This window comes from Cricetulus griseus, chromosome 8, assembly GCF_003668045.3.
Source record: "Cricetulus griseus strain 17A/GY chromosome 8, alternate assembly CriGri-PICRH-1.0, whole genome shotgun sequence".
NCBI lineage: Eukaryota > Metazoa > Chordata > Mammalia > Rodentia > Cricetidae > Cricetulus > Cricetulus griseus.
The window spans coordinates 14,832,285-14,859,470 of NC_048601.1; the positions used below are offsets into that span (position 1 = coordinate 14,832,285).

Consider the following 27,186-nt stretch of genomic DNA (forward strand, 5'->3'; position numbering starts at 1 on the left):
GGTCATCCCGGTAGGAGTGTCGGAGGGGAGGCAGTAGGGATGTATTTGATCAAAGCGTTGTATTTGATCACGTTGTATGAAATTCTCAAGGAATAAATTAAAATATAGTTGAAAATAGAAAAAAGTCTTAGGGGATTCATGAGGCACACCTCTGCGTGTGTCTGGGGGGACATTTCTAGAGACAATTGCATCATTGTGGTTTTGATCTGATGGCTGGATGAATCCCTTGACAGACTCTTAATATGATGGCATTATTGGAAGATGGGGAGGAATAGAAAGAAAGACGCAGGTTACTGGGGACAATCCCTTGGGGCTGCCTCTTGCTGTGGCCTCTCCTTGCCCCTTTTCCTCTGCTTTAGGAGGAAATTCCTCCCTCCCAGGCTCTCACTGCTATAATGTTCCACTTTATAATGGGCCCCGAGACCATGGACTGGACGCTCTGAAACCGTGAACCAAAGCTCATACTTCCTTCCTTAAACTGTTGACATCAAGAAGTTGGTGACAGCAGCACAAAACCCTGAGGAATATGCACATTTACCTCCCGAGCTCCAGGCAGGCACAACCAACTGCCAGTCTAGCTCAGAACTCCGAGCAAACCCAAGAGCCCTTGATACACAAGAGGTGGCGGTGCGTCCCCTTTGGATCCCACCCCCAGGAGTCGGGGCAACTCTGTCAAAGCTCAGGCTGGAGGAACTGCCTTAAATGTACACAGGGACCACTGCATGAAATGTGAAGTGAAAGAAAAGGTCAATAAACCTCTGGTTATATGTTTAAAAAGGGAGAGAGAGGCATCTATAAATAGCTGCATTTATTGAAGCTACTTCCTTATCAGGAAGCACGGAGCTAGGAATTAACGTCTGCCTGCATCGGAAATTCTTTCAGACAGCACACCCAAAAAGGAAATTTCCCTTCCAAAGCATCCTGGCTGTTCTGCTGTGAACTGTTTTATTTATTTATTTAGTTTTTCTCTTTGAGTTATCTGAGGCAGCTAGCCTGGACCTTTGTACTGTCCATGTGATGCAAGGAAAATTCAGTGTTTAGGCATTTGGATGCAAAACGTGGAAGTGCCAAAGGAAGGTTTAAGGAGAAATAAAGATAAAATAAAAATGTCAGTAGTTTGACCAACTTTGCCAGAAGTCAGACTGCTGGGAATTGGCTCTTCCCCATGTCCTTGCCTCAACTCTGGTGGTGATGTCACCTAATGTCACAATGTAAGGAGAGGTCACCTCTGAAACACTGATGATGGCCAAGGACCTAGCAAGGCCTGACAAATCTAAGACGACGAGAGAGGAAGTCCAGTAAAAGATATTACATAGTTCCAGACAGAGGGACCTTGTCAATCACGGGGCTGTCAGACAAGAAATCCTGCTTCCACCGTGAGTCAAGAAAATCATGCTCAATACTACATCAGCAAGCTCCGGGTCCTTTCTCTAATGAGGTCAACAACTACCAACATGTGTGCTTCCCACCAAGTTTGAAAGTGGGGAGGCTGCCTATCAAGCTACAGAGACCACAGCAGACCCCTCTCGAGTTACTTCCCCTCCCCATTACTAGACATTATGTCAGTGCTCCCCACAAGCTCTGTCGCTTTCAGGAGCCTCTCATCAGCACACAGTATCAGAAAGTTAGTCTTGGAGAAGTTGAATTCTCTACTTAGAAGACACTGCCCCGAGACTGAAGCCCATTCAGTCTAGCTATGACACTAATCCAAAAACCTTGAGTTTTTTTTCCTCCAAACTGGAAACTCTAAGAAGCAGTGGTGGCCCCAGCAGTCAGGCCACCCTGGTAAAACACTGTTCCCTATGAGTCACTGGTTGTGTCCCACTCTTAATTAAGAGATGGTCCCCTAAGACCTTTACAGCCAACCCTGCCATCTCAACCTGCTATCAAAAGAAAATAAAGCAGAAAAGACAGTGTAGCAGTTGGACAACCAGAAAGACTCCTTATAATGGGCTCTAAAGTTGCTTGACATGCCCCCCTCATCCTTCTGAAAGGGAGATGCTAGCCTGATGGAGGCTCAGCACCTAGTAATGGCCACATGGCATCTTTAGAGCCATCATCGCACTGGACCCTCCATCCATCACTGTCCATCCACTTTCATTGGCAGATTAATTTTCCAGTCCATGAGACACAGTCTATATGCTTCCTCCTAAGAAGGTTACAAGGCAGCTTATGAAACACAAGTCATGCTACACACTTTCTATGCTGTGTGATCCTGGACAAGTCCATTGACCTGAGGCCCTATCAAGAACACCTGCTTACTGTCATATGATTAAGTAATATGTACGGATGCATCTTGTTATTTCACAACATGATAAATTATTAACTATGGTTATTTTTAGCTCTCGTCGCTGTCTCTGCTTTTGAGAACAAGTATGACTTCAAAGCGTACAGAACTGTGGTTCCAGCCAATTAAAACAGAGGCCCTACATCCTTCCCCATGTGTGGGTTCTGATGGAGTTCGTTTACCATGCAACTGTCTGAAACCCAGTCACTCTGCTGCAGATGCCAAGCAGCAGAGTGGGTGAGCATCGGGGCTCCCACAGGAAGGCATACAATTAAATTATTAAACGCACACGATGCGCAGGAGTAGCAATGTAAGAATTCTGAAAGATTCACAAGGAAAGGAAGGAGAGCCAGGGGACTATTTCTGGTGTCCTGACTCTAGAAAAAAACTCAGGGAAGTTATTATGGCTATTTATTAACCCGCCACATTGTAAACCAAAGCCCTATTAAATATGATGAACGAGTCCTGGGTCCCCATGTTTTAATATCAACTCACAGGGACTCATCAAGGCCAAAGAGACAGAGTGAGATGCAAAGTCTTCAGGCAAATGGCATTAACGTCAGTCTACAATTAAATGTGATTGAATCAACTAAACGTGAGCCGATTGTGTTTAATACAGACTTAAAAGAAGGTACTTGACTTTAAATCCTGCCCTATTTGTCTGAAACACATTCATCTTGCTACTGTACAGCCCAGCCTGGGCTTCATGTTTGAGGCCTGGTACTTAAAGGGCTCCTAAGTCACACTGTGACTCTGTTAAGTTTGGATCTTTGGATCTCTAAAGAGCCATATGCTAAAGGCTTGGACACCAGCCTACGGTATTATTAGAATATGGTGGGACCCTTAGAAGGTGGGGCTTAACAGAAAGAAGCTAAATGACTGAAGGTGTCCTTGAAGAGTCTGTGGGAACACGGATCCTTCCCTTGCCATCTCCCTGTCTCTATCTTTGCTTCCTTAAAGCTATTGCTCTTGCCAGGAGCCCAGAACAAAGGAGCCAGTGGCCACAGATTGCAGAATACAAGAAGCCTGAACCAAAATAACACTTGCAACCTTTTAGGCCTATTTGCTCAGGCATCTGGTCAATGGGATGCAGATCCTGCAGAGCAGCCTCTGCAGGAAGCACAGTGGTAGCACCTTGCTGTGCCTCACTTCCTAGTAAGTTGACAAAAGGTAGCTTCCCAGCAGACTAAGTCCCTCCTTCTCAGGGCAAGCCCTGCCCCCCATGAGAACAGGGAAAGACTTCCCCTTTCCAATGATGAGGACCAACTGTGAACCCTACCCAGCAACACCTGGGGTCCTTCATGGGTTCACACATCTAGAAGGACGGTGCTTAGTACAAGGAAGGTAACTTTTGGTTTTCATGGCCTGCTATGACTATACTTCAGCCCTTCCTCTCTCAGGCTTATAAACAATTCAGCATGCTTTATGGAAGGAGAGGAGGAGGAGGAGGAGGAGGAGGAGGAAGAGGAGGAAGAGGAGGTCCTGTTTTTCTATCCTCTCTGAAAACGTTATCTGTCCTCCAACGAACAGGAAGTCAGCAGAAGGACCACTAAGCAGCAGCATCTGCAGTTCTGGGCACTGAGGACCAAGGTGACAGGGACTCTTCCACCAAGGCTTGTATGGGCACACATGTCCTTTCAGCACCTCCTGATCATCACTTAACACTGGCTTTATTTACCACTTCCCTTTTATCACAGCTGCAAACATAGGGCAAGGCCTTTTTTTTTTTTTTTAACCTCTCCATAGTTTGTTAATTTGCCAGGTTGGGGCTTCACTTTAGACTTGTGTTTGTGAACACAGTGGTTGAGGCTCTGTGAGAATCCCAGCTATTAGATTCCTGCCCCCACCCCCCAAACACACACTTTCCAAACCTTATTTTCATCTAAGAACAAGAGAAGAAAAGAAAATTAAGCTGGAGATCAAGATAAATGGCAAGACAAAGCTACTGGGAGCGGTACTAGCCTGGTACTTCTTTTAAAACAGCCTCTGAGAAATGTTCCCAACCTCGCAATACCATAAATGTCCTGATGCTGCCCTGGCTCTCAGAGTCTTCCCCGTACTTTCCACGAACATTCTACTGGGAATTGTCTGGAATCCCAGCTTAAAACAGCAGTAACCTAATCCCCTTGCTATTTTTTTTTTTTTTTTTTAAGGTTTGGAAACCCAGCTGGGCTATATCTTCAAGCATATGGCCCAACTCCACAGAGTCAGTGACCACTGAGTTCCTCAAATACAGTAAGGAGCAGGCAGTCCTGGACTAGAAGAGGGAGGAGGGAAGCTGGCTGGCTTGCCTGGAAAGCCCCGGCAGAGGGCAGGCAGCAAGAGCCTGGGAACCTCTACTTCTAGAGGATTCATTCCAGATGTTGAAACCAACCATGTCACAACAGGGCTTCTGCAGACTACCACAGGAGAGCTATCACTTAAGTTGGACTGCCACAGCTGAGACAGTCTAGCAAAACCACTGCCCTGACATAAATCCATAATTTAGCAATTAACCCCAAGGCCAGCAGCAATGTACTACAACTCCACAGTGGGCAAGTGTCTTGGTGAGCATCCACCCATCAGTCCATCCATCCATCCATCCACCCACCCATCCATGCATCCATTCACCTATCTATCCAAGTATTCTTCATCTATCTTATCTTATCCATCCATCTGTCTGTCCGTCTGTCCGTCCATCCATCCATCCATCCATCCACCCACCCACCCACTCACCCACCTACCCAGGGGTGACACTTGAGTTCTTCAGCAAAAGAGCAATAGTTCAGAGAATGGGTTCCTGCCACTAATATATTCTGGGGCCACATCAATGCAACTGGCCAAGCAGCAGCCCTAAATTCATTTGTCCACATAAAAAAAAGTGCATTAAACACATGGCTGCACAGTGGCATACACAGTAAGAAACTAAGCTGTAGGATTAGACAAGACTGAATTTGAATCTTGAACCTGCCATTTTACTAGTTCTGTGACCAACTTTGAAAAACTACTTAAATTCTTGAAGCCTTGGGCTAGGGAAAAAGCTCTATGGCAGAGTGCTTGCCTAACATGTACAAGGTCCTGGCTTTGATCCCTAGCATTGCCAAAATTAAAAAATAAAATAAAAATCTGTAAGCCTTTACATGTAACGTGGAGATAACCTTTATGTACACTATGGAAACAAAGAGAAAAATCTATGTTTACAGATATTAAAGTGAGATGGAAATAAAATAATATTATATATGCAATACTTTATATAGTGCCATCATAATTACTAGGCATTATTAATTTTGTTTGTTTTGAGACAGGGTCTCTCTATGAGCTCTGTCTATCCAAGAACTCAATTTATAGACTAGGCTGGCCTTGAAGTAACAGAGACTGCCTTGCCTCTGTCTCTCAGTGCTGGAATTAAAGGCCTGTGCCACCATGCCCATCTTACTAGTAGCTATTATGATAGTGTGATACACTTGACCATATGCTGGGAAGCAGGAGAGAGGTGGCTCAGTGAGGAAGCTGCCTTCTCAAGGAGACTAAGTGTTGCTAAGGAAAGATAGTTCCAGGTCTGGATGATGATGGCGGAGATGAGACTTGCCATCTTTCAAATAAGAAGGGCTGTTAAGCATCCTCTTTTTCCAAATGCAAACATGAAGGGAAGAAAGACTAAAATAAATGACACACAGCTCACAACTAAATGGCAAAATGAGCTCAGGACGAAGATCCAATTGCCAGTTCAGTCTGCTTGTTAGCTTGCTAGGTTGTTTGTTTTTCTTTGACAATTTCTCATGTATGTCAAAGGTGCCCTGAGGCTTAGCAGGAGTTAGGGTCCCTCAAGGAGTGTTGCAAAATATAGCAACAAAAATAGGCTCTCTGGGATAATTATAATTTTTAAGCTCTGTAGAAGCAGGGAATTCTACTTTGGGGATCTCCGTACCTGGTGTACCTAGGACAGTACCTGGCAGTACACAGGCTACCAGTCAGTGACTGGCAAAATAAGTAAGTGAAGTTTGGTAGTTCACTCCTGAAGTAAATACACTGGTCACAGGACCATGTCTGAAGGCAAATTTGCTGTTTCCTTTCCATTTCTGGTACTGCAATAATTTCATGGAGGATAACCCTGCCTGCAGCTCTACAGACACAACCTCTGCTTTGCAAGACCACTGTGGAGAAGGCAAAGGAAAAGGGAGCTGTGCCTTTTACCTCCCTGCGTAAGGTAGGAAGCAGAGCTGTCTGCTTCCACAGGAGGCAACACTTTCCAAACACCAGCAGCACAAGGAAGGATTCCAGTGCCCTCGATGAATCCCAGGGTCATCCTTACCATGAACAGAAGGGAAGACCCACAGGACTGCTCCAGGTCTCCCCCCGACACAAATCATGCATCCCCTGTCCCCCACTGTTCCCTACTCTCGACAAGTCATCTCCCGAGGAGGGACGGATAAAGCAGTACAATCTGGGGACCACCATCATGCCAAGGGACAGTGAGCACCACTATTTGCCATTCAAGTCACTGGGAATCGCTTTGGAAAGGCCTAATCCGACCCCAGTGCCCTTTAGAACCTGGACATGCGCCCTTGAAACAACACTCAAGCCAGAGGCACTGGCATTTTCTTGCACACCAGTCACATTTTATCCCCTGGGCTGGGTACCAATAGACAAAGAGGAAAGGACAAAAAAAGACACAGCAGGGGTCGATGCTTTGGAGACTAACACTGGTCACATAGGCATGCTGGTCTCAATGCTCTGCCTAGATGCAGATGAAGACTCAGATGGAAGGTGATGGAAGGAAGAAAAAACAGGTGTGACCTGGGAGACAAGGGTGAAGCCACTGTGGCAAAGTATGGCCACGGAAAGGAAGGGAGAGAGGGAGAGGAGTAGATGGGTGAACACAGTGACGGCATAAAAATGAAGGAAAGAAAAGTAGCCAGTATATGGAGAAAGGGAGCGGGACCTTAGAGAAGGGGAGGCTGTGGCTTTAGAAACAGAATGGGGACGCCTTTAATCCCAGCACTCAGGAGGCAGAGGCAGGCGGATCTCTGTGAGTTCGAGGCCAGCCTGGTCTACAGAGCGAGTGCCAGGATAGGCTCCAAAGCTACACAGAGAAACCCTGTCTCGAAAAACCAAAAAAAAAAAAAAAAAAAGAAAAAAAAAAAAGAAAGAAAGAAAGAAAGAAAGAACGAAAGAAAGAAAAGAAAAGAAAAAAAAAGAAAAGAAACGGGTGGGGGTGTGTGTGGCAAGTAAAGGCGTTTTTGCCAGGCATGCTTAGCCCGTGTTCACACCTCCTCAGACCCAATGGTGGAAGGAGAGAGCCATCTCCCCAAAGATCCCCTCCGACCTCCACATATGTACCTTGGCACACACCCCAGCATGACCTGTCCCCCACCCCCCCCGCACACACACACACACACACACACACACACACACACACACACACACACACACACACGTCACTTTTAAAAAGCAGTGAGTCTGAATCCACAACTGGGTAAAAGAAAATATGAAGCTGGAGTAAGAACTTAGGGAGTTTAAAAACTTTGAGGGGGAAAAAAAACAAACCTCATTTGGCCTCCTAGATGACATTAACTCTGTCATGCGTTAGGTATTTCTAGCTTTTTGTCCCCTGCCACGTCCTTATCAGATATGAATGAAAATACTGAGAAATAAGGGACAAGAATGTCAAACTTTTCAAAGCCATTATGAGGTGAAGGCCAAAGATTCCAGGACGGCTGGCCATGTCCCATGGACACCATCTCAGCCCCAGAGCTTCTCCTTGGGATCCACCCTGCTGGGCTCGGCATTCTGTGGGTTCCTCCCCTCCCCAGCCTCCGTCAGCCTGGAGGCAAACACTCACGCAGGTGCGCTGGCAGGTGAATCGAGTCTTCCTCCATCCTGAGCGCGTGAGGCACAGGAACATGAAGTGGAGTTGAGGAACCGTAGCTCGCCACTGGACTCTCCGGAGGTGTATATGAAACCCGTTCCTGCTGTTAGGAAAAGGGGAGGGAGAAAAGAGAATGAAATGTTGCAATGGAGGTGTGAGACTCTCAGCGAAAGGTGGGAGGGGCACGTGGGACATCGGCCTGCCCACAGGTTGTCCAACCTTTGGATGCCACAACATGGCCCTGTCACCCACAACCTATAGTTACCCTGGGATACACGCAGCCCACTGGCGTCATCAGATTAGACACGCCTTCTATTTTGATTTAAGAACAAAAATAAGCAAACAAAAACATGGGAAAGGTCCACTCCAGTGGTTTGTTCCCAGAATAAGGAGGGACAGGTGAGCCGGTGAAAAACAGGAGGCCTAAGAGTAGTTTTCCAAAGGATCTTCCCAACACTATTTTTCCAAGCCACATACTGAATGTCACCAATGCATTCAAACCGTGCTTCCTCTTCTCTGGCAACGTCCCCAGCTTCTAATCAGAGTATGATTGGAAACTCAAATCCGGCAAGAATGAGCTATACCAGTAAGTGGGAAAGTGATGATTTCTAAATCCAAAGACTATAATGTGTAGGGATTTTGTTTGTTTTTTTGTTTGTTTGTTTGCCTTCTTTTCTTTGAAATGTTCTCCTATAGCCCAGGCTGGCCTCCAACTCACTATGTATGTAGCCCAGGCTGGCCTCCAACTGGTCTCATACTTTCTTTTCTATCTACCCTCTGAGTGCTAAGATTGCACACCCCAAAAGTGTGACCATGCCTGGTTATTCAGTGCAAGGGACTGGACTGACAGCTTCACACATGCTCAGCAAGCCCTTCCCCAGCTGAGCTATAGCCCCAGATAATTTAATTAATTTTTCCATCACTATCTCACTGTACCAAAACCACAACCCCAAACAGACAATATTTAAAAGTCTGCCTGCCTCTGCCTCCCGAGTGTTGGGATTAAAGGCGTGTGCCACCAACGCCCGGCCTCAAATGAGTTTTAATTTGAGGATTTCAAGCACACTATCATGACATCATCTAATAAATACTCTACACTCCTCAAATAAGCCCCCAGTCTAATCACATCTAGACATCAATAGTTAACTTCATTCCTGGAAATAGCTTTGCTTTGTTATATTTTTTACATAGGTGAAAATGTTGGTAGAGAAGCTTGGCACAGTCAAGGGGTCTTCAAATGGAATGGCACCAGGGTGAGAGAAAAAAAAAAGAGAGATGCTGTTTCATAATATAATGACTTCTGTCTCAAAGACAGAAGGACTCACTAAGGACTCACAAGAATCTTGTGCTTGTCTGTACGAAAAGAGGGTACTTCATTCCAGTCTCCTACCTCAGAACTTTCGACTTTGCATTGCGGGGGATTTACCACCAGCCCAGCAACCGGGGTCTGGTGGGGGGTCACCTTCACAGTGCATATATTCCCGACTGCCATTTTATCTTTGTGCTGTGCCTTTGGAGTACTGTGGCTTCTCTGTAGTGGTCACTTCTACAAAGTTCCTGGCCTCACAGCTACACTGATGGGGCGTCTTCACTGCTGGCCCTGGGACCATGTGCGATGCTCCCTGTCCAGTGGGGTCAGAAGGAGGCATCCTCTTGCCTGATGAGATCTCCTGGCAGTAGGCCAGAGCCTGAGTGCTTGTGGAACCTGACCCGGAAGCTGTAAGTTGAGGTCAGGAGCCCTTTGTGAAAGGTTCCGTAAAGACACCCATCCACAACAGAGGACCACAAGGGGAAAAGGCCCGATGTGCTTCTCAGGCCCTGAGTAACCTGTGGGCAGCAATGATTACCTACTGGACCCCTGGACTTAGCGGCCATCAGAGACCCCAGGAGATTGTTAACCTGGTATGTGGGCTCTTTTCTGAGAACAACAGAGCAAACAGCTGAGAACCCCACACTAAAGACTTAATGTACTTGGTCTAACTTCTAGGCTGACTTCCACGCACTCATTTTTTTTTACTTTCGCTACAGTCATGCACTTAGTATCTATACTGGCTCAGCAGCACCTACCAGCCACCAGAAAAACGAGACATGGCTATCTCAGAGACAGCTAGACACAGGGGCTTGAAGGGGACTAACATCCAACGCTCTAAATCCAGGGGCTCCTTTATTCTCTCCACAGCTATTCCTCTCGTTTGACTATCAGAAGAAAAAGTAACTGTTGGCTTATTCACCTCTAAAGGAAATTGTCAGCCAGATGAAAACCAAAGGCACTTTATTTTAATACTGGGAGCACAAAGAATTTTTCCCAAGAGGATTATAAACATGGCTCTAATTAAATGAAATTGTATAGACAGAAATATTAATGCATTCAGGTACTGTAGAGCCACAAATGGAAATCAGTGCTGTGATTACACATGCTACGCTGCAGGTGCATTATTGCATAGATCCAGGGGGTGGGCGGGATGCTCTCAGATTTGCAAACACAACCTACCACACCAAGTTGCTGGACAAAGGGGAAGTGCTGTAACTTCTGATGCCAACTGTACTATCCATGAGGAGTGAAGAAGGTACAAAAGGACTTCAGTAAGGCAAAGGAAAGCCGAAATGGTTGAAGGCAAGGGCTGAAATGGGAATTTTACTGAGCACTACAGAAAGCTTTTTAAAATGTATGTTCCTGTAAGAACAACTTACTGAATTTGAAATTATTGACATTTCCCTTTAATGCTGTCTGAAGCATGAATGGCTAACGAAGGGTACCAATTTTATTCTTCTTATTTTTAACCCATGAACTTGAAACTTCCATGTAATAGAGGCCCACTCATGTTGTACAGACACTCACTCCCACTCCCGTCCCTCAGGCCACACGTTCTAGAAGGGTCAAAAGCACGGAATGTTGACCACCATAAGCAAGCATCTCCCTCTTCTGAATGATTCAATATAGAGCTTTGGTAAAAGATGAGGACCCCTCTGGCCCATTCACATAGCTGCTCTCACACTGTTGTCTAAAAAGGCTGAGGAGTTGGGTTAGAGCCTACTGTCAATCAACTAGCTTCTAGAAATACAGACAAAGCATTTTGTGAATCAAGGAGAACAGAAATAAAGCCGGTGTTCTGATGCAAAGATGATTAAGGTTTCAAAACCTTAGATGTCCTTGATTGAGGAATTCTTTCTAGAGATTGCTTCAACAACATTGCAAATGCCAAGATTGTATCTCCAATTCAGTTTCTGAAGCCTGAGGAGTGTCATGGGACGGAACGGTGTCTGTTTCCTAGAGTTATGGTAAGAATTCTACCACAAGCGCCTCTCATCTGATGCACGTTACTGTCCCAACACAACATCGAACATGCAACCCAGATAAGATGTATAAACAGCAGAGAGACCGGACAGCCAGGTCTCTACAAGTCACGGGGAAAGCTAACACTTGTCCTGTAACCAACACCACCAGACTGCACACAAGAAATCCCTCCTCTGACATTCTGTGCTGCGTTGTGTGATTGCTACACAAGCAGAACACTCAAATGTGATGGTTAGTGACATCTCAAGAGCCAACTCAATGAGCTCTAGAGTCAACTGGGAGATGAGCCCGCAGGCATGCCTGTGATTTGGATAACTGAGGTGGGAAGACCAGCCTACTGTGGGTGGCACCATTCCCTGGGTTGTGGTTCTGGACTATACAAAAAGGAGAAAGTAGGCTGAGCACCAGGACACTCCCTGCTCTGTGGGTGCAATGTAAGCAGCTGTCTCAACCGCCTGCTGCCACAATCACCCTGTCATGGTGGACTATCAGTGGACCTGTGAACCAAAATAACCCTTTGCTAAGTTTATTTTTGTAAGGATATTTTATCAAAGCATCAGGACAATCAAAGCACACACTTACTTACATGTATCCTGGCTGCAAAATGACTCAAGGTTGGTGATATTGGTTTTCACTAAATACACTTTTTATATGCATGCTTTTACTAACACGCCAATATCTATACATTTTTTTTAAAGAAACAAATAAATAAAAATCTACCTGCACCATTTTCTAAGTCTTTGGCACTACAGATGCAAATAAAAACCTAAACTAACACACTCACAAACATCTATTTCTTCACTTATTAAAAAAAAAAAGTGCATTATTTTGCCCAACCTAAAATTCAGTGTAATAGACTTAAAGAACTTGAGAAAATATGGACATGCTGCCATGGGTACTATTTTTGGCCTATCCCTAGAGAGAAAATATGCACCCCAGAGTTTGGGCTGAGGGAAGACCATCACAGGTATCCAGACACACATGAAGAGTCAAGCAGAAAAGCACATACAGGGTGAAGTTATGGTCACTTCTTCCCTGCCGGGAAGGCTTCAGGAGACTTCTAAAACCAAGAGCTCAAGTGCTTCTTGGTATCCAGGCGTTCCCAAGAGAAACATCCATCTGGACGGTCATTTGATAACCCAAATGGTGTCTGGTTTTTAAAACTCGCTTGCAGGATACATATCAGTATCTGGGGAAGACAAACAGGAGTTCCCTGTGGAAAGTAACATGGGTGGGAACCACATTCCTGGTCTCTGAAGCTTCCTCCCCACATTACCCTGATGGCCCAGGCTGCCCTAGGAAGAAGGTGCGCCGGACAACCACACACTCAGCTGGCGGGGCTCTTCCCAGGCTAGGCTCTGCTGATCCAAAGGAGCGCCGTTTTCTCTGGAAGTCTATGAAAATGGGCAAAACAGGTGGTTCCTTGCCCCCACCACCAGTTTCATCCTAAAATCTGAAGACAATGCGCCATATCTGTCAAGTGGATAGAGCTCAATCATATGGCCTTCAACCTTCCCTTTACCCACGCTCATCGCCTATGCACAGTGGGGTGTGAAGCAAAGCGGAAAGCACATTAGCAATAAGCCCGTAACCAAGCCTTGCACCACAGCATCGCGAAGAAGCCTCCCTTCCTAACATTAACAAGTATTCCAGTGTTCACTGAGTCTAGGCCTGAACGTGTCATTATGAATTAATTCACTCTTAAGTCCTTGGGTTTCTAGAATTTAAATTCTATGGTGGGGCTAGGAATGTAGCTCAGTGGGAGAGTTTACCCAACATACACAAGGTCCTGGGTTCTAGTCCCAGCACTGCAAACCATCAACAACAAAAGTAAACAACAATAAAAAGAAAATCAATGTCATGTCATTCTACCCATAAACACACATGAACACTTATGCACGTACACCTCAGAACACAAATACAGATGGAAAATACAGTCCGTTCAAAAATCTAGTGACCATTAAGGAAGATGTGTGTTTCTCTTCAGCCCCACAAGAAGGCTGCCAGGGAGGCATCCTTATCTCCAATTCACAGTAGAGAATCGGATCTGACCTGTTCAGTCACCACCTTGGGAGATGGCAGAGCTGGGAATGTGTGTGCAGGCTGGTCTAACCTCACTGCACTGACCTGCCTCTAATACAGAGGAAAAACCAAAAACTGCATTTCACTACCATCAGCCAATGAATAATGGCTTTGCAGCTTATGAGGAACTCTGAGAGGTAAGCTGTAGCTGTAGGAGATGCATAGCTCCTAGCTTTGCACCTGTCCTCGGTCCTCAGGGGACACCAGTGGCTCATCCAACAGAACTGTGGAAGCCTAGGTACCCACTTTCCTAACGCTGCAACGTTATCTTATGAGCAGGCTAAGAAAGAGCGAATATAATGTCTGTGAAGTTTGTCCCCATATGGCCTCTGCACAGGAGCAGCCATTAGAATTCATACAGGGGTGTGTGTTTACTTTGAGACAATCAGTAGGACCAGCGAAGCATTTACAGACTGCTTGCATGTTTAATTGCTTTACGTTGTACAGAAATCTCATCTTGTCTACTGCCAGGCAAAAATATCTTACTCTTTATCTCTAATGTTTTCTTTAACAACAAGAAACCATGTCTCTTAATCAACCCCTTCCAATTAATTCTTCAAGAAGAGCAAATCTAAATACATAGATGAAATTTTTTAAAAAGTGGGGAGGAAAGAACCCTGTCAACACTGACTTGATACAACAGGGAAATCTTATGCCATAAAGAGGTATCGCAGTGGACACTGTCCAGGAAAGGCTACTTCAAGGGCCTGGGGATGGACACTCCTAAATGAGAAAGGGTAAAGTTAGCAAGCACATATGTGGTCAGTGGCCTTCCGACTCTTTATATCTTGCGTGATCCTCAATGACATCTTTCAGTGTCAGAGGAGTGAGTACCGGAAGGAACGGAGGATTCTTGTGTATCAGTCAGCACCCATCACAAACAAGAACCTGAGACAGAGAAGTATGAAGAAGGAAGGGGAAAGGCTTGTCTTGGCTCTCAGTTTTAGAGGTTCCAGCCTGCGATCAACAGGCTTTGTGGCTCTGGGTCTGTGGCAAGGCAGCACATGCTGTCAGGAGAGTTTACATTACTTAACTCAAGACAGAGAAGCAAAGAGAGAAAAGGAGGGACTGGTCTATCCCACTACCCCTTTCAGGGGCATGTCCCCAATGGTCTAAAGATCTCACACTAGTTCCAAACTCTCTCTCTCTCTCTCTCTCTCTCTCTCTCTCTCTCTCTCTCTCTCTCTCTCTCTCCCTCCCTCCCTCCCTTCCTCCCTCTTTGAAAAAAGATTTACTAGTTTTTATTTTCTGTGAGAGTGTTCTGTCTCGTTCTGCAATGCCTGGTGCCCTCAGAGGCCAGCGGAGGCCATCAGATCCCATGGAACTGGAGCCAGGTTCTTTAGAAGAACAGTCAGTGCTCTTAACCATGGAGGCATTTCTCCAGTCCCTAAGTCCACAGCCTAAAAGGGTATTTTACCTCCCAGTAGTGCCACTCTGAGGCCAAGCCTTTGAAGGATACTTATTCCGACTGAAACAACAGCACCTGTATACTGAGGAGGCTGAGCCCACAACACAGACCCGAGGACTAGGGGAAAGGACCTGCCGACAGCTCCAGCATCTTCATGTGTGAGATTGCTTCCTCTAAAGCTGACTAAGGCTGAGACTGGGAGGTTTTCTAAAGGAGGCTTCCGCATGCACTGGGGGCTCACATAAATGCTTTATAATTCCAAGATGCTGCTTTGATGCAATCTGAGTCTCTGGCACTTCAAAGCTTGTTAACAATAGTGTAGGTAGCTGGGCATTGGTGGCGCACGCCTTTAATCCCAGCACTTGGGAGGCAGAGGCAGGCGGATCTCTGTGAGTTCGAGGCCAGCCTGGTCTTCAGAGTGAGTGTTCTGTCTCGGAAAAAAAACAAAAAACAAAAAAAAAACAATAGTGTAGGTAAAAGCAGCCCCCAGTACAACCTGAATTATATCCACTTGTCTACAGACTCTTAAGGTTACACAGGATGCAATGCTTAAAAGCAGGAGTTTCTAGAACTAGGGTACCAAAGTTAAAAAAATAAAAAAAAAAAACAATTCAAATACATTTCTTTATTGTTCCAATTTTAAAATGTTTTAATTAAGATACTTTCCACTCCTGAGATGGCATGATTTTTTTTCTTTTTCTTTCTTTTTTTTTTTTTTTTCTTTTCTGAATTTCTTAGATATTTCTGACATGAATAGCAAGCATCAGCTAAAGCTGGCATTCCTTTTAATGCCAGGTTGTGGTTTCCAGGGAGGACTATGGAGTCTGCCCAGCTCTTTGGATGCATGGATAGTTAGCTCATTTGGCTGGGCCCCAGCATCACACACATGCAAGCAAGGTTACAAGCTTTAGACCTGGAGAGGAAAATCAAATCCACACCATTCCCAGTCCTTGACTGCACCCTAGCCCTGGCTATGATGCCACAATTGCTTGAGGCTGAGAACAGATAAGCTTGGCAGTTCACACCAAGGCTCCTGGAAATGCCATAAAAGTGTGTGTGCTCTCAGAGCGTGCCTGCAGGATGGTTCGCCGTAAGAAAGGTGAGCATTTTTAGTTATATAGAACCACTGGGTGTTACCTCTGGGAAAAATTAAGGTTCCCTGTTACTCAGAGATGCCCCGGAGCTTTGGATCCACAGTTTGAAAGAGGGTCACTAAATCCTTTCTTCCCAGCAATTTCCAGATGCAGAACGAACAGGTACTTCAATTAGCAGCAGCCTGTACCCTGGGCACAACACGGTGGCCAAGTTCAGCTGCCGTGTTAGCTGCTTCTTCCTCCATTAATGCTATTCCGTTTAATGGTCTGACTATTACAATTAGCCAATCTGCGCAGTCCCTGCCTGGGGCTAACAAGTAATGAACTGAGTGAGTTGCTATTTACTTGTATCGGGGGCGCCATTAGAGAGGCTTCTCAATTTCATCCCACAAATGAGAAAAGACCTTCCAGGCATGTGCCATGGCTACACGATAGCCCGTGAATCACTCACTGTGCCCCTGGTGTGGGAGTTATCCTGGGATTCATGACATTGAAAACCTGGGCTGAGGTGAAGTCCAAGGTCAGACTCTGGCAGACTGTTGGGCACCAGTGCAGGAACTATGAACCCCACTACCTGCTTTGTGTAGCTTCCTAAATTCTCACCTCCTCCTCCTGTATCTCTCTTCTCTGCTACACAGCTCCATGTGCAGCCCTGCTCTTTCGCCTCTCTTTGACGGCTATATCCTGGAAGTCAAGCTCACAATGCCAGCAAGTTGGTAGCAAAGGCTGGGGAGGAGGGTTGGGTAGGGAGGCAGCAGCTTAGACCTCTTTTAAAACCCAAAAAGACTTTCAGCACTGTGATATCTCTTTGTAACATACCCATAGCTTAAGTGGGCCACTTATGGCCAATAAGAAACTTAAATCAGACCGCAGAGCAAGGGCAGGTTTACATTCTAACTCCAACTAAGTATCAGCCTGCATTTTGTACAGCTATGCTGCTGGCCCAGACTAGGCAGACCCAGGAAAGCTGGGGTCTTAACTAACTCCCTAACCCCAGCAGGCCACAGGTACTATCAAGGTCAAAATGAAAAATTTTCTTATTTCTTATGGACCTATCAGGTGATTCCTAGGTTGTCTTGGGCTGGGAATTAAAATTAAATGGGGGGTGGTGGTTGAAAACCATATCTAGAGTTAACACTGTGTTCAGAAGCAATAAAAAAAGAAATACTGTGTCCGTATCCCAGTGTTCTTGAGATACCAGGCTAAGAGCATCCAGCCTCTACAGCTACACCATGCTACTGGAAAAAAAAAATGGCATGAGCCTTGTAAAGTATTTATTTCAGGGCTTTGTGAATCAAAGGATCTCAGCACACACAGGTCTAGGTATGGCAAGTGATCGAAAGTTCCCCTTACTGCAGACTTTAAGAATTAAAACCATCCTGGTGTTGCAAATGGGAAATTAATGGTATTTGTCGTGAAGGCACCAACTGAGGCAAAATCCTGTGACACCCAGCTACTGCAAGGATCTAGATACCGCCCCCCCAAGGTAACATAAACTGCCTTATTACCAATCATGAGTATGACATGCTTGTGTTTCTACTTTCAGAAAGAAAAATTCTCCATCTGTACATGTCAGAAACAAAATCTGTAGAATTTTCCCACTCTTAGACGCAAAGATTGGCAATTAGAAGAGGCAGCCAGCTCATGCTTAATTGTGGTCATGGTTTAATGGCATCTTGTTGTGCCAGTGGACTTGGGGTGGTGTCCACACACCTGAAGCCACACCACTAGGATTCGGCCACCACCCCAAGTCCACTATTGGGACAAGACACCACTACAATGGTTAGAGAGATCTGGGAGTTTGGGGTTTTGGTGATTTATTATTGAAACAAGTCTTGCTGATAAGCAATCATTACTACAGAGATGACACTGGCATTAATATCATTCTGAACAATAAGCAATGAAATAAAAGGAAATATAAAAGTACACGTGTGTCATGGTAACACCAATTAGCAGAATACTAATCAGCTAAAAAAAATAAGGAAACTCAAGTACTACACTCTTACAGCTTGTTAAAGACCAATTATCCATCTATTTTACATAAGGTCCCATGCCTTCCTTAAAACTGTTATTATTCAATGGCGTATGAAAAACAAGCTTAGATTCACATGTACCTTGGGGATTCACGATCCGTTAACAATTTAGGAAACACACATTTTCCATCAGGTATTCTCAATCTTGGCTACACATCAGAATTACCCAGAGGAACTTCAATAAAATAAACCCCTGTATCCAAGCAAATCAGAGTCTGTGGGGACGTGAGCCAGATATTAATATTAACCCTCCCAGATTCTAATGTGTGCAGTCAAGGCTGAGAGTTGCCATCGGAAGCCAAGACAGAAAAAGTAAAATTCATGAAGACATATGGTGAATGATTTTGTTTCACAACAGACTTTAGAAGCCTTATTAATCTGTGTGCCAACTGTCCTCTCCTGGGTAAAATGACCACTGCCCTGTCTTTCACCATCAAACAGGTGACCAGTGTAACACAGGGACATACTGCCCCATCCATACATGACAACTGCTCTACACAGGGTCCTCACTGTCTCTCTTCACTGTCCCTGGTTTCCCCAGTGGCCACCCAAGGAACCTGTCCAGCCTCAGCTTCTAAGTTTGGTACAGAATCTTGCAGGGAGAGACCCTGATTATCTGTACTGCTGACCACACCTGGGTGGGCATGGTCACAGTTATGTAAATGTAAAGGTTAAGATAAAGTTTGAAGAGGGGCTAGGTGCGTTCTCGTTCTCTCTCTCTCTCTCTCTCTCTCTCTCTCTCTCTCTCTCTCTCTCTCTCTCTCTCTCTCTCTCTCTCTCTCTCCTTCTCCCTCCCTCTATCTCTCCCTCCCTCCCCCCCTCTGTGCAGCCAGCTTTGGGAAGCATTTGAGACCGGACTTCTCGGAGTGCCAAATCTGGTCACTGATCCCTGATTCCTAGTGTGAGTATATATTTCCCAATAAATTACCAGTTAATAACCTATCTTGGGTTCCATTCATGTACCTCTTTAGAACCTTGTTCTCCACCCTGTGTATGTGGAAGGAGCATGGCAAGGCTAACAGAGAAAAAGGGAAATGGAGTTTACTCCCTTTCTGGTCTCTCCTGCTTTCTTCTCTTCCACCCACTCAGGCCTCAGACCCTTCTCCTGGAAGAAGTTCTCAACCTGTGGTCATGAGCCCTCTTTGGGGATCACCTAAGACCATCGGAAAACAGATGCTTACCATTCTTAACAGTAGCAAAATTACAGTTACGAAGTAGCAGCAAACGAGGAACTGTATTAAATATGGTAGCAGCAAACGAGGAACTGTATTAAATATGGTAGGGGGGGTCACCACAACATGAGGAACTGTGTAATAGGGTCACAGGTTTAGGAAGGTTGAGAACCACTGTACCAGTGACTAGACATGTAGCTTAGAGTCTAGAAAGCCACTGTTTAGTCTTCAGAGGGAATGGTCCCCAAGATGGCCATCGGGGCTTAGACAGTTGTGCCTATGTGCTTGCTGTGTGGCTGTTTCCTCTGATTCAAACATGGCCTCCTCTAGGAAGGAAGGAGACTCTTAGGACTTGCAGGGCTCCAGCAGCTCCTAAAACTTAGCAAGATGCACAAGCCACCTCTCGAAAGTTAAATTATCATTAGCGATTGCTGTACTACAGCTGACGGATCCCAGTTATAGAGTTCCAGAAAAGCCGTTTTTGTGAGTTGTCACCCACGTTGGGGTGCGTTTTTCACTGATATAGCTACACTTTAGTCACCCACAATTCCTATAAGTCACCTCTCACTCATCTGTAACACCAGCAGACTCAGATGATGGCCAAGCTAGACTTTGGCAGAAAAATGTCCTTAGTCTGCTGTTGGTACTATCTAGGGTGATACATTTCTCACCAAAGTAACCTTGGAACTGGTGATTAGGCCCATATTTCTGCCCACTGAACCATCAGCTGATGATAATAAATCTGAGGAAACACCCTTTGTTTTTTCTTCAAGATTTTTGTTTGGTTTTCTGTTGTTTGGTTGGTTTTTTATTTGCTTTTTGGTGTGTGTGAATCTGTCTTTGTCTGTGATGGGTATATATGTGACTGGTGCCTGTGGATGTCAGAGGAAAACACTGGAAACCCTGGAGTTTGAATTACAGGTGCCTTGGAACAGTCCAATGTTCCAAGGGGGCTGAGGTGAGGACCTCTGGAACACTCTGGAACACCAATGTGCTCTTAAGCACTGAAGCATTGTCTCCAGCTCCAGGGCTGACTTTAATACTCTTAGATCCCAGAGACTGGAGACACAGCTGATCCACAGAGCACTTAACCAGCCTGTGCAAAGCAAAGCCCTGCGTCCCATCCTAGCACAAGACAAAATCTTTAAACTACTAGGACCCTTGAACCTGCTTTGGTTCAGAAACCCCTTCCATCACATGCCATCATGTCTTCCATGCACCTCAGGTGGCAGGTCACCAAAACCAGCACAGAGCCAACCTGACACAGGTCCAACCTGATGAGAACTGTCAATCACCCCCCACCCCCGATGGCACACACAACTGTTCTGGATAAGATTAACATTCCTTACATCTGGAGTACACCTTCCGACAACCATGTTTAAGCTCTTGGTAAATAACAATCTGTACAAAGTAGTCCTAAGGAGCAAGAGTAGTTTACTCAAGAATTTTGGACTTATTTGCTCACTGTTAAAGTGAAAACTCTATCAAGGAAAAGGCCACTGAACACTTAAGTTCTTCCTGGAAGTTAAATTTTTTCGATAGCACCTAAGAATCCTGGTATTAGGAGCATTTTTCTCTTTTTGTTTCAAGCAACATGCTGTTCCAAACCTGACAGGACTGTGGCAGGACCTAGCTCAAACATCTGCATGTCACCTGGTGTTGCAATTAGGGAATATAAAATGAAATTCTCTCTGAATTTTTCAGAAGCCAACCTGCAAATCACCCGGGCTACAGAGCACTGGTCAAGCTTTACTGCCATTCCCAACTGTGGGCTCCAATTACTGCCAGCTACACAAGAGGGAGATCTGGAACGTTCAACAAAAAGCATTGGAGGGGCTCTTAAAGCCGCTTGGAGCCGGTGGTTGAAGTGGGACCTGTAAAAGGGCTCATACTTCCTTCTAAGCAATGGAATTCCCCCGGTAAGATTATAGTCTTTCTATCATCAAGCCAAATCCACGCCGACAGTCACCAAGGTTCTGCTGGGAGAAATGCCGAACAAACTCAAAGGACAGAAGCGCTGATGAGGCTGCTTCTTTGTTCCAGGGGAATCGGTGGTTTGTGAGTGGGTAAAAACGTACTTGAAAACCATTGTGCTTACACACAAGCAAAGCTAGCTCCTCAATTAACTTGCTGTTATTAAAACCTCTTTGCCAACCCTCAGTTGCCACAAACCCATCCACATAAAAGTGTATGTTAACAGAACGGGGGAAATGAGCTCTTGGCATTTGAAGTCTAATAAACTTCCCTAGAAAGTTTTACTGTTCTTTGACAAGACCCCACATGGGACTGACTCCCCTAGCACTGTCCAAGACACACACGGTACTCCCATCACCGGTGTAATCTAAGATTCCCTGGTTGCTACAGTAAGAAAAATAGGCAAGCAAAAAATTGGCTTAAATAACTTTATATATATATATATATATATATATATAATATATATATATATGATATACAACATTTAATTCAATGCAGCCAAAAGATTCTTTCAACATATAATTAATACATAATTAATTATACCTATATCTTACCTTTTTTAAAATACTGTCTTTGAAATCTGGTCTCTAGCTTCCAATAACGCACATCACCAACCAGACACTAAATTTTCACTGGAAAGTTTTTTTATCTGTATTTAAATATCATAAAATTTACAGTTGCAGAACCAGGGGTGGTGGCATATGCCTGTAATCCCAGCACTTAAGAAGCAAATGCAGGAGGACTGTTGAGAGTTCAAGGTCTGCCTGTGCTATATAGTTCCAGGTCAGTCTGGACCACAGACAGCGAGCCTGTCTCCAAAAACAAAATAAAGCTTCCAGCTGGGAAGTGTTTCTATATCCAAGTAGTTTCAATATTCTTGAAACACCTTCTACCACCTGAGTCGAGTGTTTTTAAATTACATTTATTTAAAATGAAATAAAGACTCAGTTTCACAACTGTGTGACCCAGTTCCAGTGACAACAGACACCATATTGTATGCTGAAGGCTCTTTATTCAGGGACAGCGCCCTGCCAAGGGTATATGGAGGTCCAAGCTGCAGTGTTGTGCCCATTCTTTCAGAAATATTAGGCATTGCACATAACCATACACCTCCTCCTCCTTTCTCCAAAGCTCATTATAGTCCTCCAAACCGGAAACTGTTCACGAGGATGATGGGAATGCTTCTGCCCTCTGTACTGAGAGACCAGGAAGCCCCTACTACCCCCAACCCACCTCCAGGCTACTCAAGCAGCCTCCCTGGGAGCCCAGGCCCAGGGCTGTCAGTCTTGCAAAGCTTCAGAATTCCTCCCCAACACAAATTACCACTGTGACCTGCACTGTCTCCCGTGGACCATTCTTGACCTTGCCTACAGTATTCCTATTACAGTATTCCCCAGAAACACCAGAGCCTAGCACATGGTACCACTCAGGGCTCAGGCACCCTGCCCAATACTGTTTGTATTCTGCTATCTAAAATTGGGGCCATAAAACAGGTTTAAACTTTTCTGAGTGATAACTTTCATGGCTCCACGGAAAGGTGTGGGTCTAATTGGGAGAAAAGAGAATTCAAATGTAAGCTCCATGCAGAGTTAAGACACACGACTCTAACTTCCTAAGAGCATGCCGGGGTCTGACAGGCCGTCACCCCTGCCTGGAGATCCATCTGAGGACCCCTTCTTAAAGGGAAAAATGACTAAAAAAATTCTGGACGAGCCACCCTCTCAACTGTTTACTAAGATTAACCTTACAGCTTAAAAATATTTTATTAAGCTGTATGTATTTACCTATAGTGTGTAAGTATGGAGGCTCAGAGGAAGACCTTTGGGAGCCGGTTCTCTCCTTCTACTGTGTGGCTCCCAAAGGCTGAACTCAGGCCCTCAGGCTCGGTCAGCAGCAAGCACCTCTACCCAAGGGGTGATCATTGCACCAAACCTTAAAAATTTAGTGTGCCTTACAGTTTCTCTCCCCGCCCCTCCCCCAGACTGGGTCTTACTATGTAGCCCAGGCTAGCCTCAGATTCATGTTCTTTCCACCTCGGCTTCCCAAGAGCTGAGATTACAGGTGCACAGCACCACACCCATCCTTGCACTGACCCTGCCAATTCTGGACTCCGGTCTCTGCTTTCCTTCCTCTACTTGCAACGCTACAAACAACTAAAAAGAACTGCGTCTCAGTTTCTTGGCCTACTGTGAGACTCAAGCAACTATGCTGACGGATGGTGGGTTTTTGATTAAATCGAGTTAAAACGGTGAAAATGTCGATGTCAACCAAGACCTGTTATTCTTATGCAGACTTGGGTTCGAAGACAAAAAAAAAAAAAAAAAAAAAAAAAAAGATGCTCCTTTTGTCCCCTCTTTTGCCAAATGCTTACAAAAAATTAATGTGCCATCTCTGTAAGGATTCAGGCATTATGCTGGCCTGCCCCTGTCACCTGGCCCAGGGTTCCATGGTTGTATAGTCTGCAAGCAGATACAAAGGACCCCTTTAAAAGAGACCCCTGCCCACTTATGCTCCCTTTCTGATCTCCTCTCTTTCCTGCTGTGCCCCTGGGGCAGACAGGACTTTTCCTGTCTCCCTCTTCTCTTCTGTCCTCTCTCTGTCCCTTTACCTCTTTTCTTACCCCCCCTTCCCTTTCTAATAAAACTTCTCACTTAAGCTCTGTCTACCTGGCCTGTCTGTGTGTGTCCCCCCCCCCCCGCGCCTTGGTCAATCCCCCAAGGTTCCCCTCAAGTCTTTATCCTAACAGTCTCACTACATTACATTTTACATACTAGTTGGCAAGATGGAGAATGGGGACTTCTTTTCTCTCTTCAGACTGAAGAGGAAAAAAATCAATCAACCAAATTTCAGAGACTGGCCTTGAGTGACATATCTAGATGACAGGCCGATGCTGAGACTGGAAATCCCTGGGTGTGACCCTGAGTGTTCTATGACCTAAACAAAAATCCCACTGATTTGAACCACTATTAGTAAACATTTTTGAGTTCAATAAGGGTGTTTAGAAACATCTTCGAGCTGACTGTGGAGTTTTAACCCTATGGACACCAGGCTGTTCTCAGCAAGGTCTCTCTCCACCTCTGACTCAGCCCAAGTGTCCCCATTTCTAATTCTCTACAGTGCCCTGAACCCAACATCCCATCCCATGCTTGCCAGGCCTCAAGTAGACTCTGCCCTCGAGTCTGGACCTAAGTCTTATTCCGTAACTCCTTGGTTATGGGTCGATGGCTTGCTGGAGTTTGGAATTTGATTTTCCTGGGCCCGCATCCACAGCTGTGGGCCAACCTTACCTCTAGCTGCCACTAGAACCCCAGACCACATAGATGGCCCAGGCTCTCCCACCCATGGGGGTGGGGTTCATCGGGAAATGAAAACTCCACACGAGCAGGGGCCTTGCCTATTCTGATCAACACCAACCCCCTTACACCTAGGACCAGGGCTCATTATTTATCAAATGTCAGTCAAAATGTTTCTCCAAGCCAACACAAGCTCATGCTTTGTCCTATGTCCATCTAGGGCCACTAGTGACTTATTAATAAAATTTGCAGTCCAATTGCCAACCTTAAAATCTTGCTACAGACTATCCCTAGTGTCTGTCTACTCTTTTTCTCCCCTCCGGGAGCTGCGTTCTCTGTTTTACAACCAGATTCTTCCATTCTGAAGGCCCACTGGAGTCTGTTTCAAGTCCCTGGGACATCCTACCACCCAAGCACATCTGTCTCTTCTCATGCTAGACTTCCGCTACTACTCCCCTGCCTCACCACAACGTCAGGACTAAGACCTCTGAAACTTTGAAAAACACTTATGTGTGTCAATGGAGTTGTGACCAGTGTCTCACAATGGAGTTGTGAGACAGCTACATACACACACACACACACACACACACACACACACACACACACACACACACTCACACACACACACACACTCACACACACACACTCACACACACACACACACTCACACACACACACACACACTCACACACACTCACACACACACACACACACACACACACACACACACACACACTCACACACACTCACACTAGTATATCGTCATGGAAGAGCCAGAGGGCAAGAAGGACCAGAGCAAAACAGTGTCTTCAGGACATGACAGGATGAGATAGTGGCACTTACACACTCACAGTGGCTGTGGTCACAAGCACAAGACCTGCACATCATCAATCCAGTCATATCCCAACAGAGAAGAGAAAGGGGTTTCTCAGGCCCCACCCATCCCGTAACTGAGGAGCTATGGACAGCTGATGACTTCTGGAGAAGGAAAAAAACATGGGTTTTTTGGGGGGAAGGGGTTAAACAGATGTGACCTCTGCTAGGTTGCTGTGCATCAGTGTGTGGCCTCAAACCCAGGAGTGTATGGGCAGCACAAATAGAAGTCAAAGGAGGATACCAAGCTGAGGGACCAAAGTGGTTGGTGGCATATCTGAGAGGAGCTGAGAAAGGAATGAGAGTGGGTATGATAAAAACACACCAATGAAATTCACAAAGAACAAAACTATTTTTAAGCTTATAGATGCGCACATGCTCACTAATGCATGCACATATTTGTGTGTGCATATGTGATTGCATAAAGAAATGGAGGCCAGAAGCCGACACTGGGTACCTGCCTCAACTGTTCACCTTTTTTGGAGCGGGCACCAATTTGGCTAGACTGGCTAGCTAGCAAATTCCAGGGTTCTCCTTCCTCCACCTCCCCAGCACTGGGCTTACGGGTACTGCTGCCAAGTTTGGTTTTTACATTGGCCTCTGGGATCGAATTCAGACCCTCCTACTTGCACAGCAAGTATTCTACCAACTGAGCTTCTCCCAGTGCCCCAGCAGTATGAACAATGGTTTACTGCCATATTCCTGCCTGACCTGAACCAGTACCAAGTCTGGCTGGTCAGATTTGACATTAGACGACAGCAAGCATTTCTAAAATTTAAAAATCACACCTCAAGGGTCAAAATTGATCATGATTCTACTTTCTGGGTCATCTTCCTCTGATTCTACTTTCTAGGTCATCTTCCTCTACCAGATCAGCTAACAAACAATGTGGAGGCACTGGGCATGCCTATATTGACTACCGTCCCCAAGCACGGTGCCTGCAGGGCTGCAAATAATTCATAATTATTGGGCCAATTGAGTGAGAAAATGAATGGAAGACCTTGATAAATGATGTTTCTTTGATTCAGTGACTATGCACCTGGCCCAAGTATGTGCTGAGACTATGAAACTGGAGAAGAAGAAAATTCTCAGTCTTGTTTAAGGATATAGTAAAGAATTCTTTAAACGATAAAGAAACTATTATCAACAATCAACTTTTTTACGTGACAAGTACAAATATTTCATTTAAACTTCCCAGCTATCAGTTAAGTATGATTGGTGGAGGACCAAAGGAGTTTGGTTTTTGGAGACACAATTTCCTGTAGTCCAGGCTGGCCTCTAACTTGCTAAGAAGCCAAAGCTGGTCTTGAACTCTTGATTCTCCTGTCTCCACCTCCCAAGTAGTCAGGTTTCAGGCATGTGCCACTTTACTCAGATACGTGTGATATTTTCATTACCACTTTAGAGACTTACAATTCATCAATGATATGTAAGTTTGTATGGTGTTAACAGGTGACAAGCCAGCTTTGGAACCTAGAGCATAGCAACAGTAAAGTCTGGGGCCTTTGGTTACACCGAGCAATAGCTGTACAGGAATTAGATGCTGAGATGGCTGCTTACACCTTTTGAAACTCTGAAGGAGATATTTTGGCCTCATCTCACACTACTCACAAAGCCACTGTAGGTGATTGATCTTATTCCCCAAAACACCAAGAAAGTTCTCCCAATACCAACTCCCAGAGTCCTAGCTCCTGGGGACCTCAGGAAGCAAAAGATTCAGTCAGAGGTCCACGATCAACTGTGAGGATGCTGGGGAGACTGGATTAAAGCAGAGGCTGCTGCTGGATGCTGGTAGCCTGCAGACACCCACGAGGGCTAGAAGTTCAA

The 27,186-nt window shown here is 45.3% G+C and overlaps 1 protein-coding gene across 3 annotated transcripts in view; it reads right to left on the bottom strand.

The window, feature by feature from the left end:
• The window catches only part of Etv6 (ETS variant transcription factor 6), a 236,640-nt gene that overhangs the window by 130,424 nt on the left and 79,030 nt on the right, over positions 1–27,186 (bottom strand). For 2 of the 3 annotated variants that reach the window (XM_035448458.1, XM_027429867.2), the window contains exon 2: positions 8,109–8,238. In XM_035448458.1, coding sequence (XP_035304349.1) covers positions 8,109–8,238 — 130 coding nt within the window. The remainder of the gene's footprint in view (positions 1–8,108; positions 8,239–27,186) is intronic. The other variant, XM_027429868.2, reaches the window with a different exon arrangement.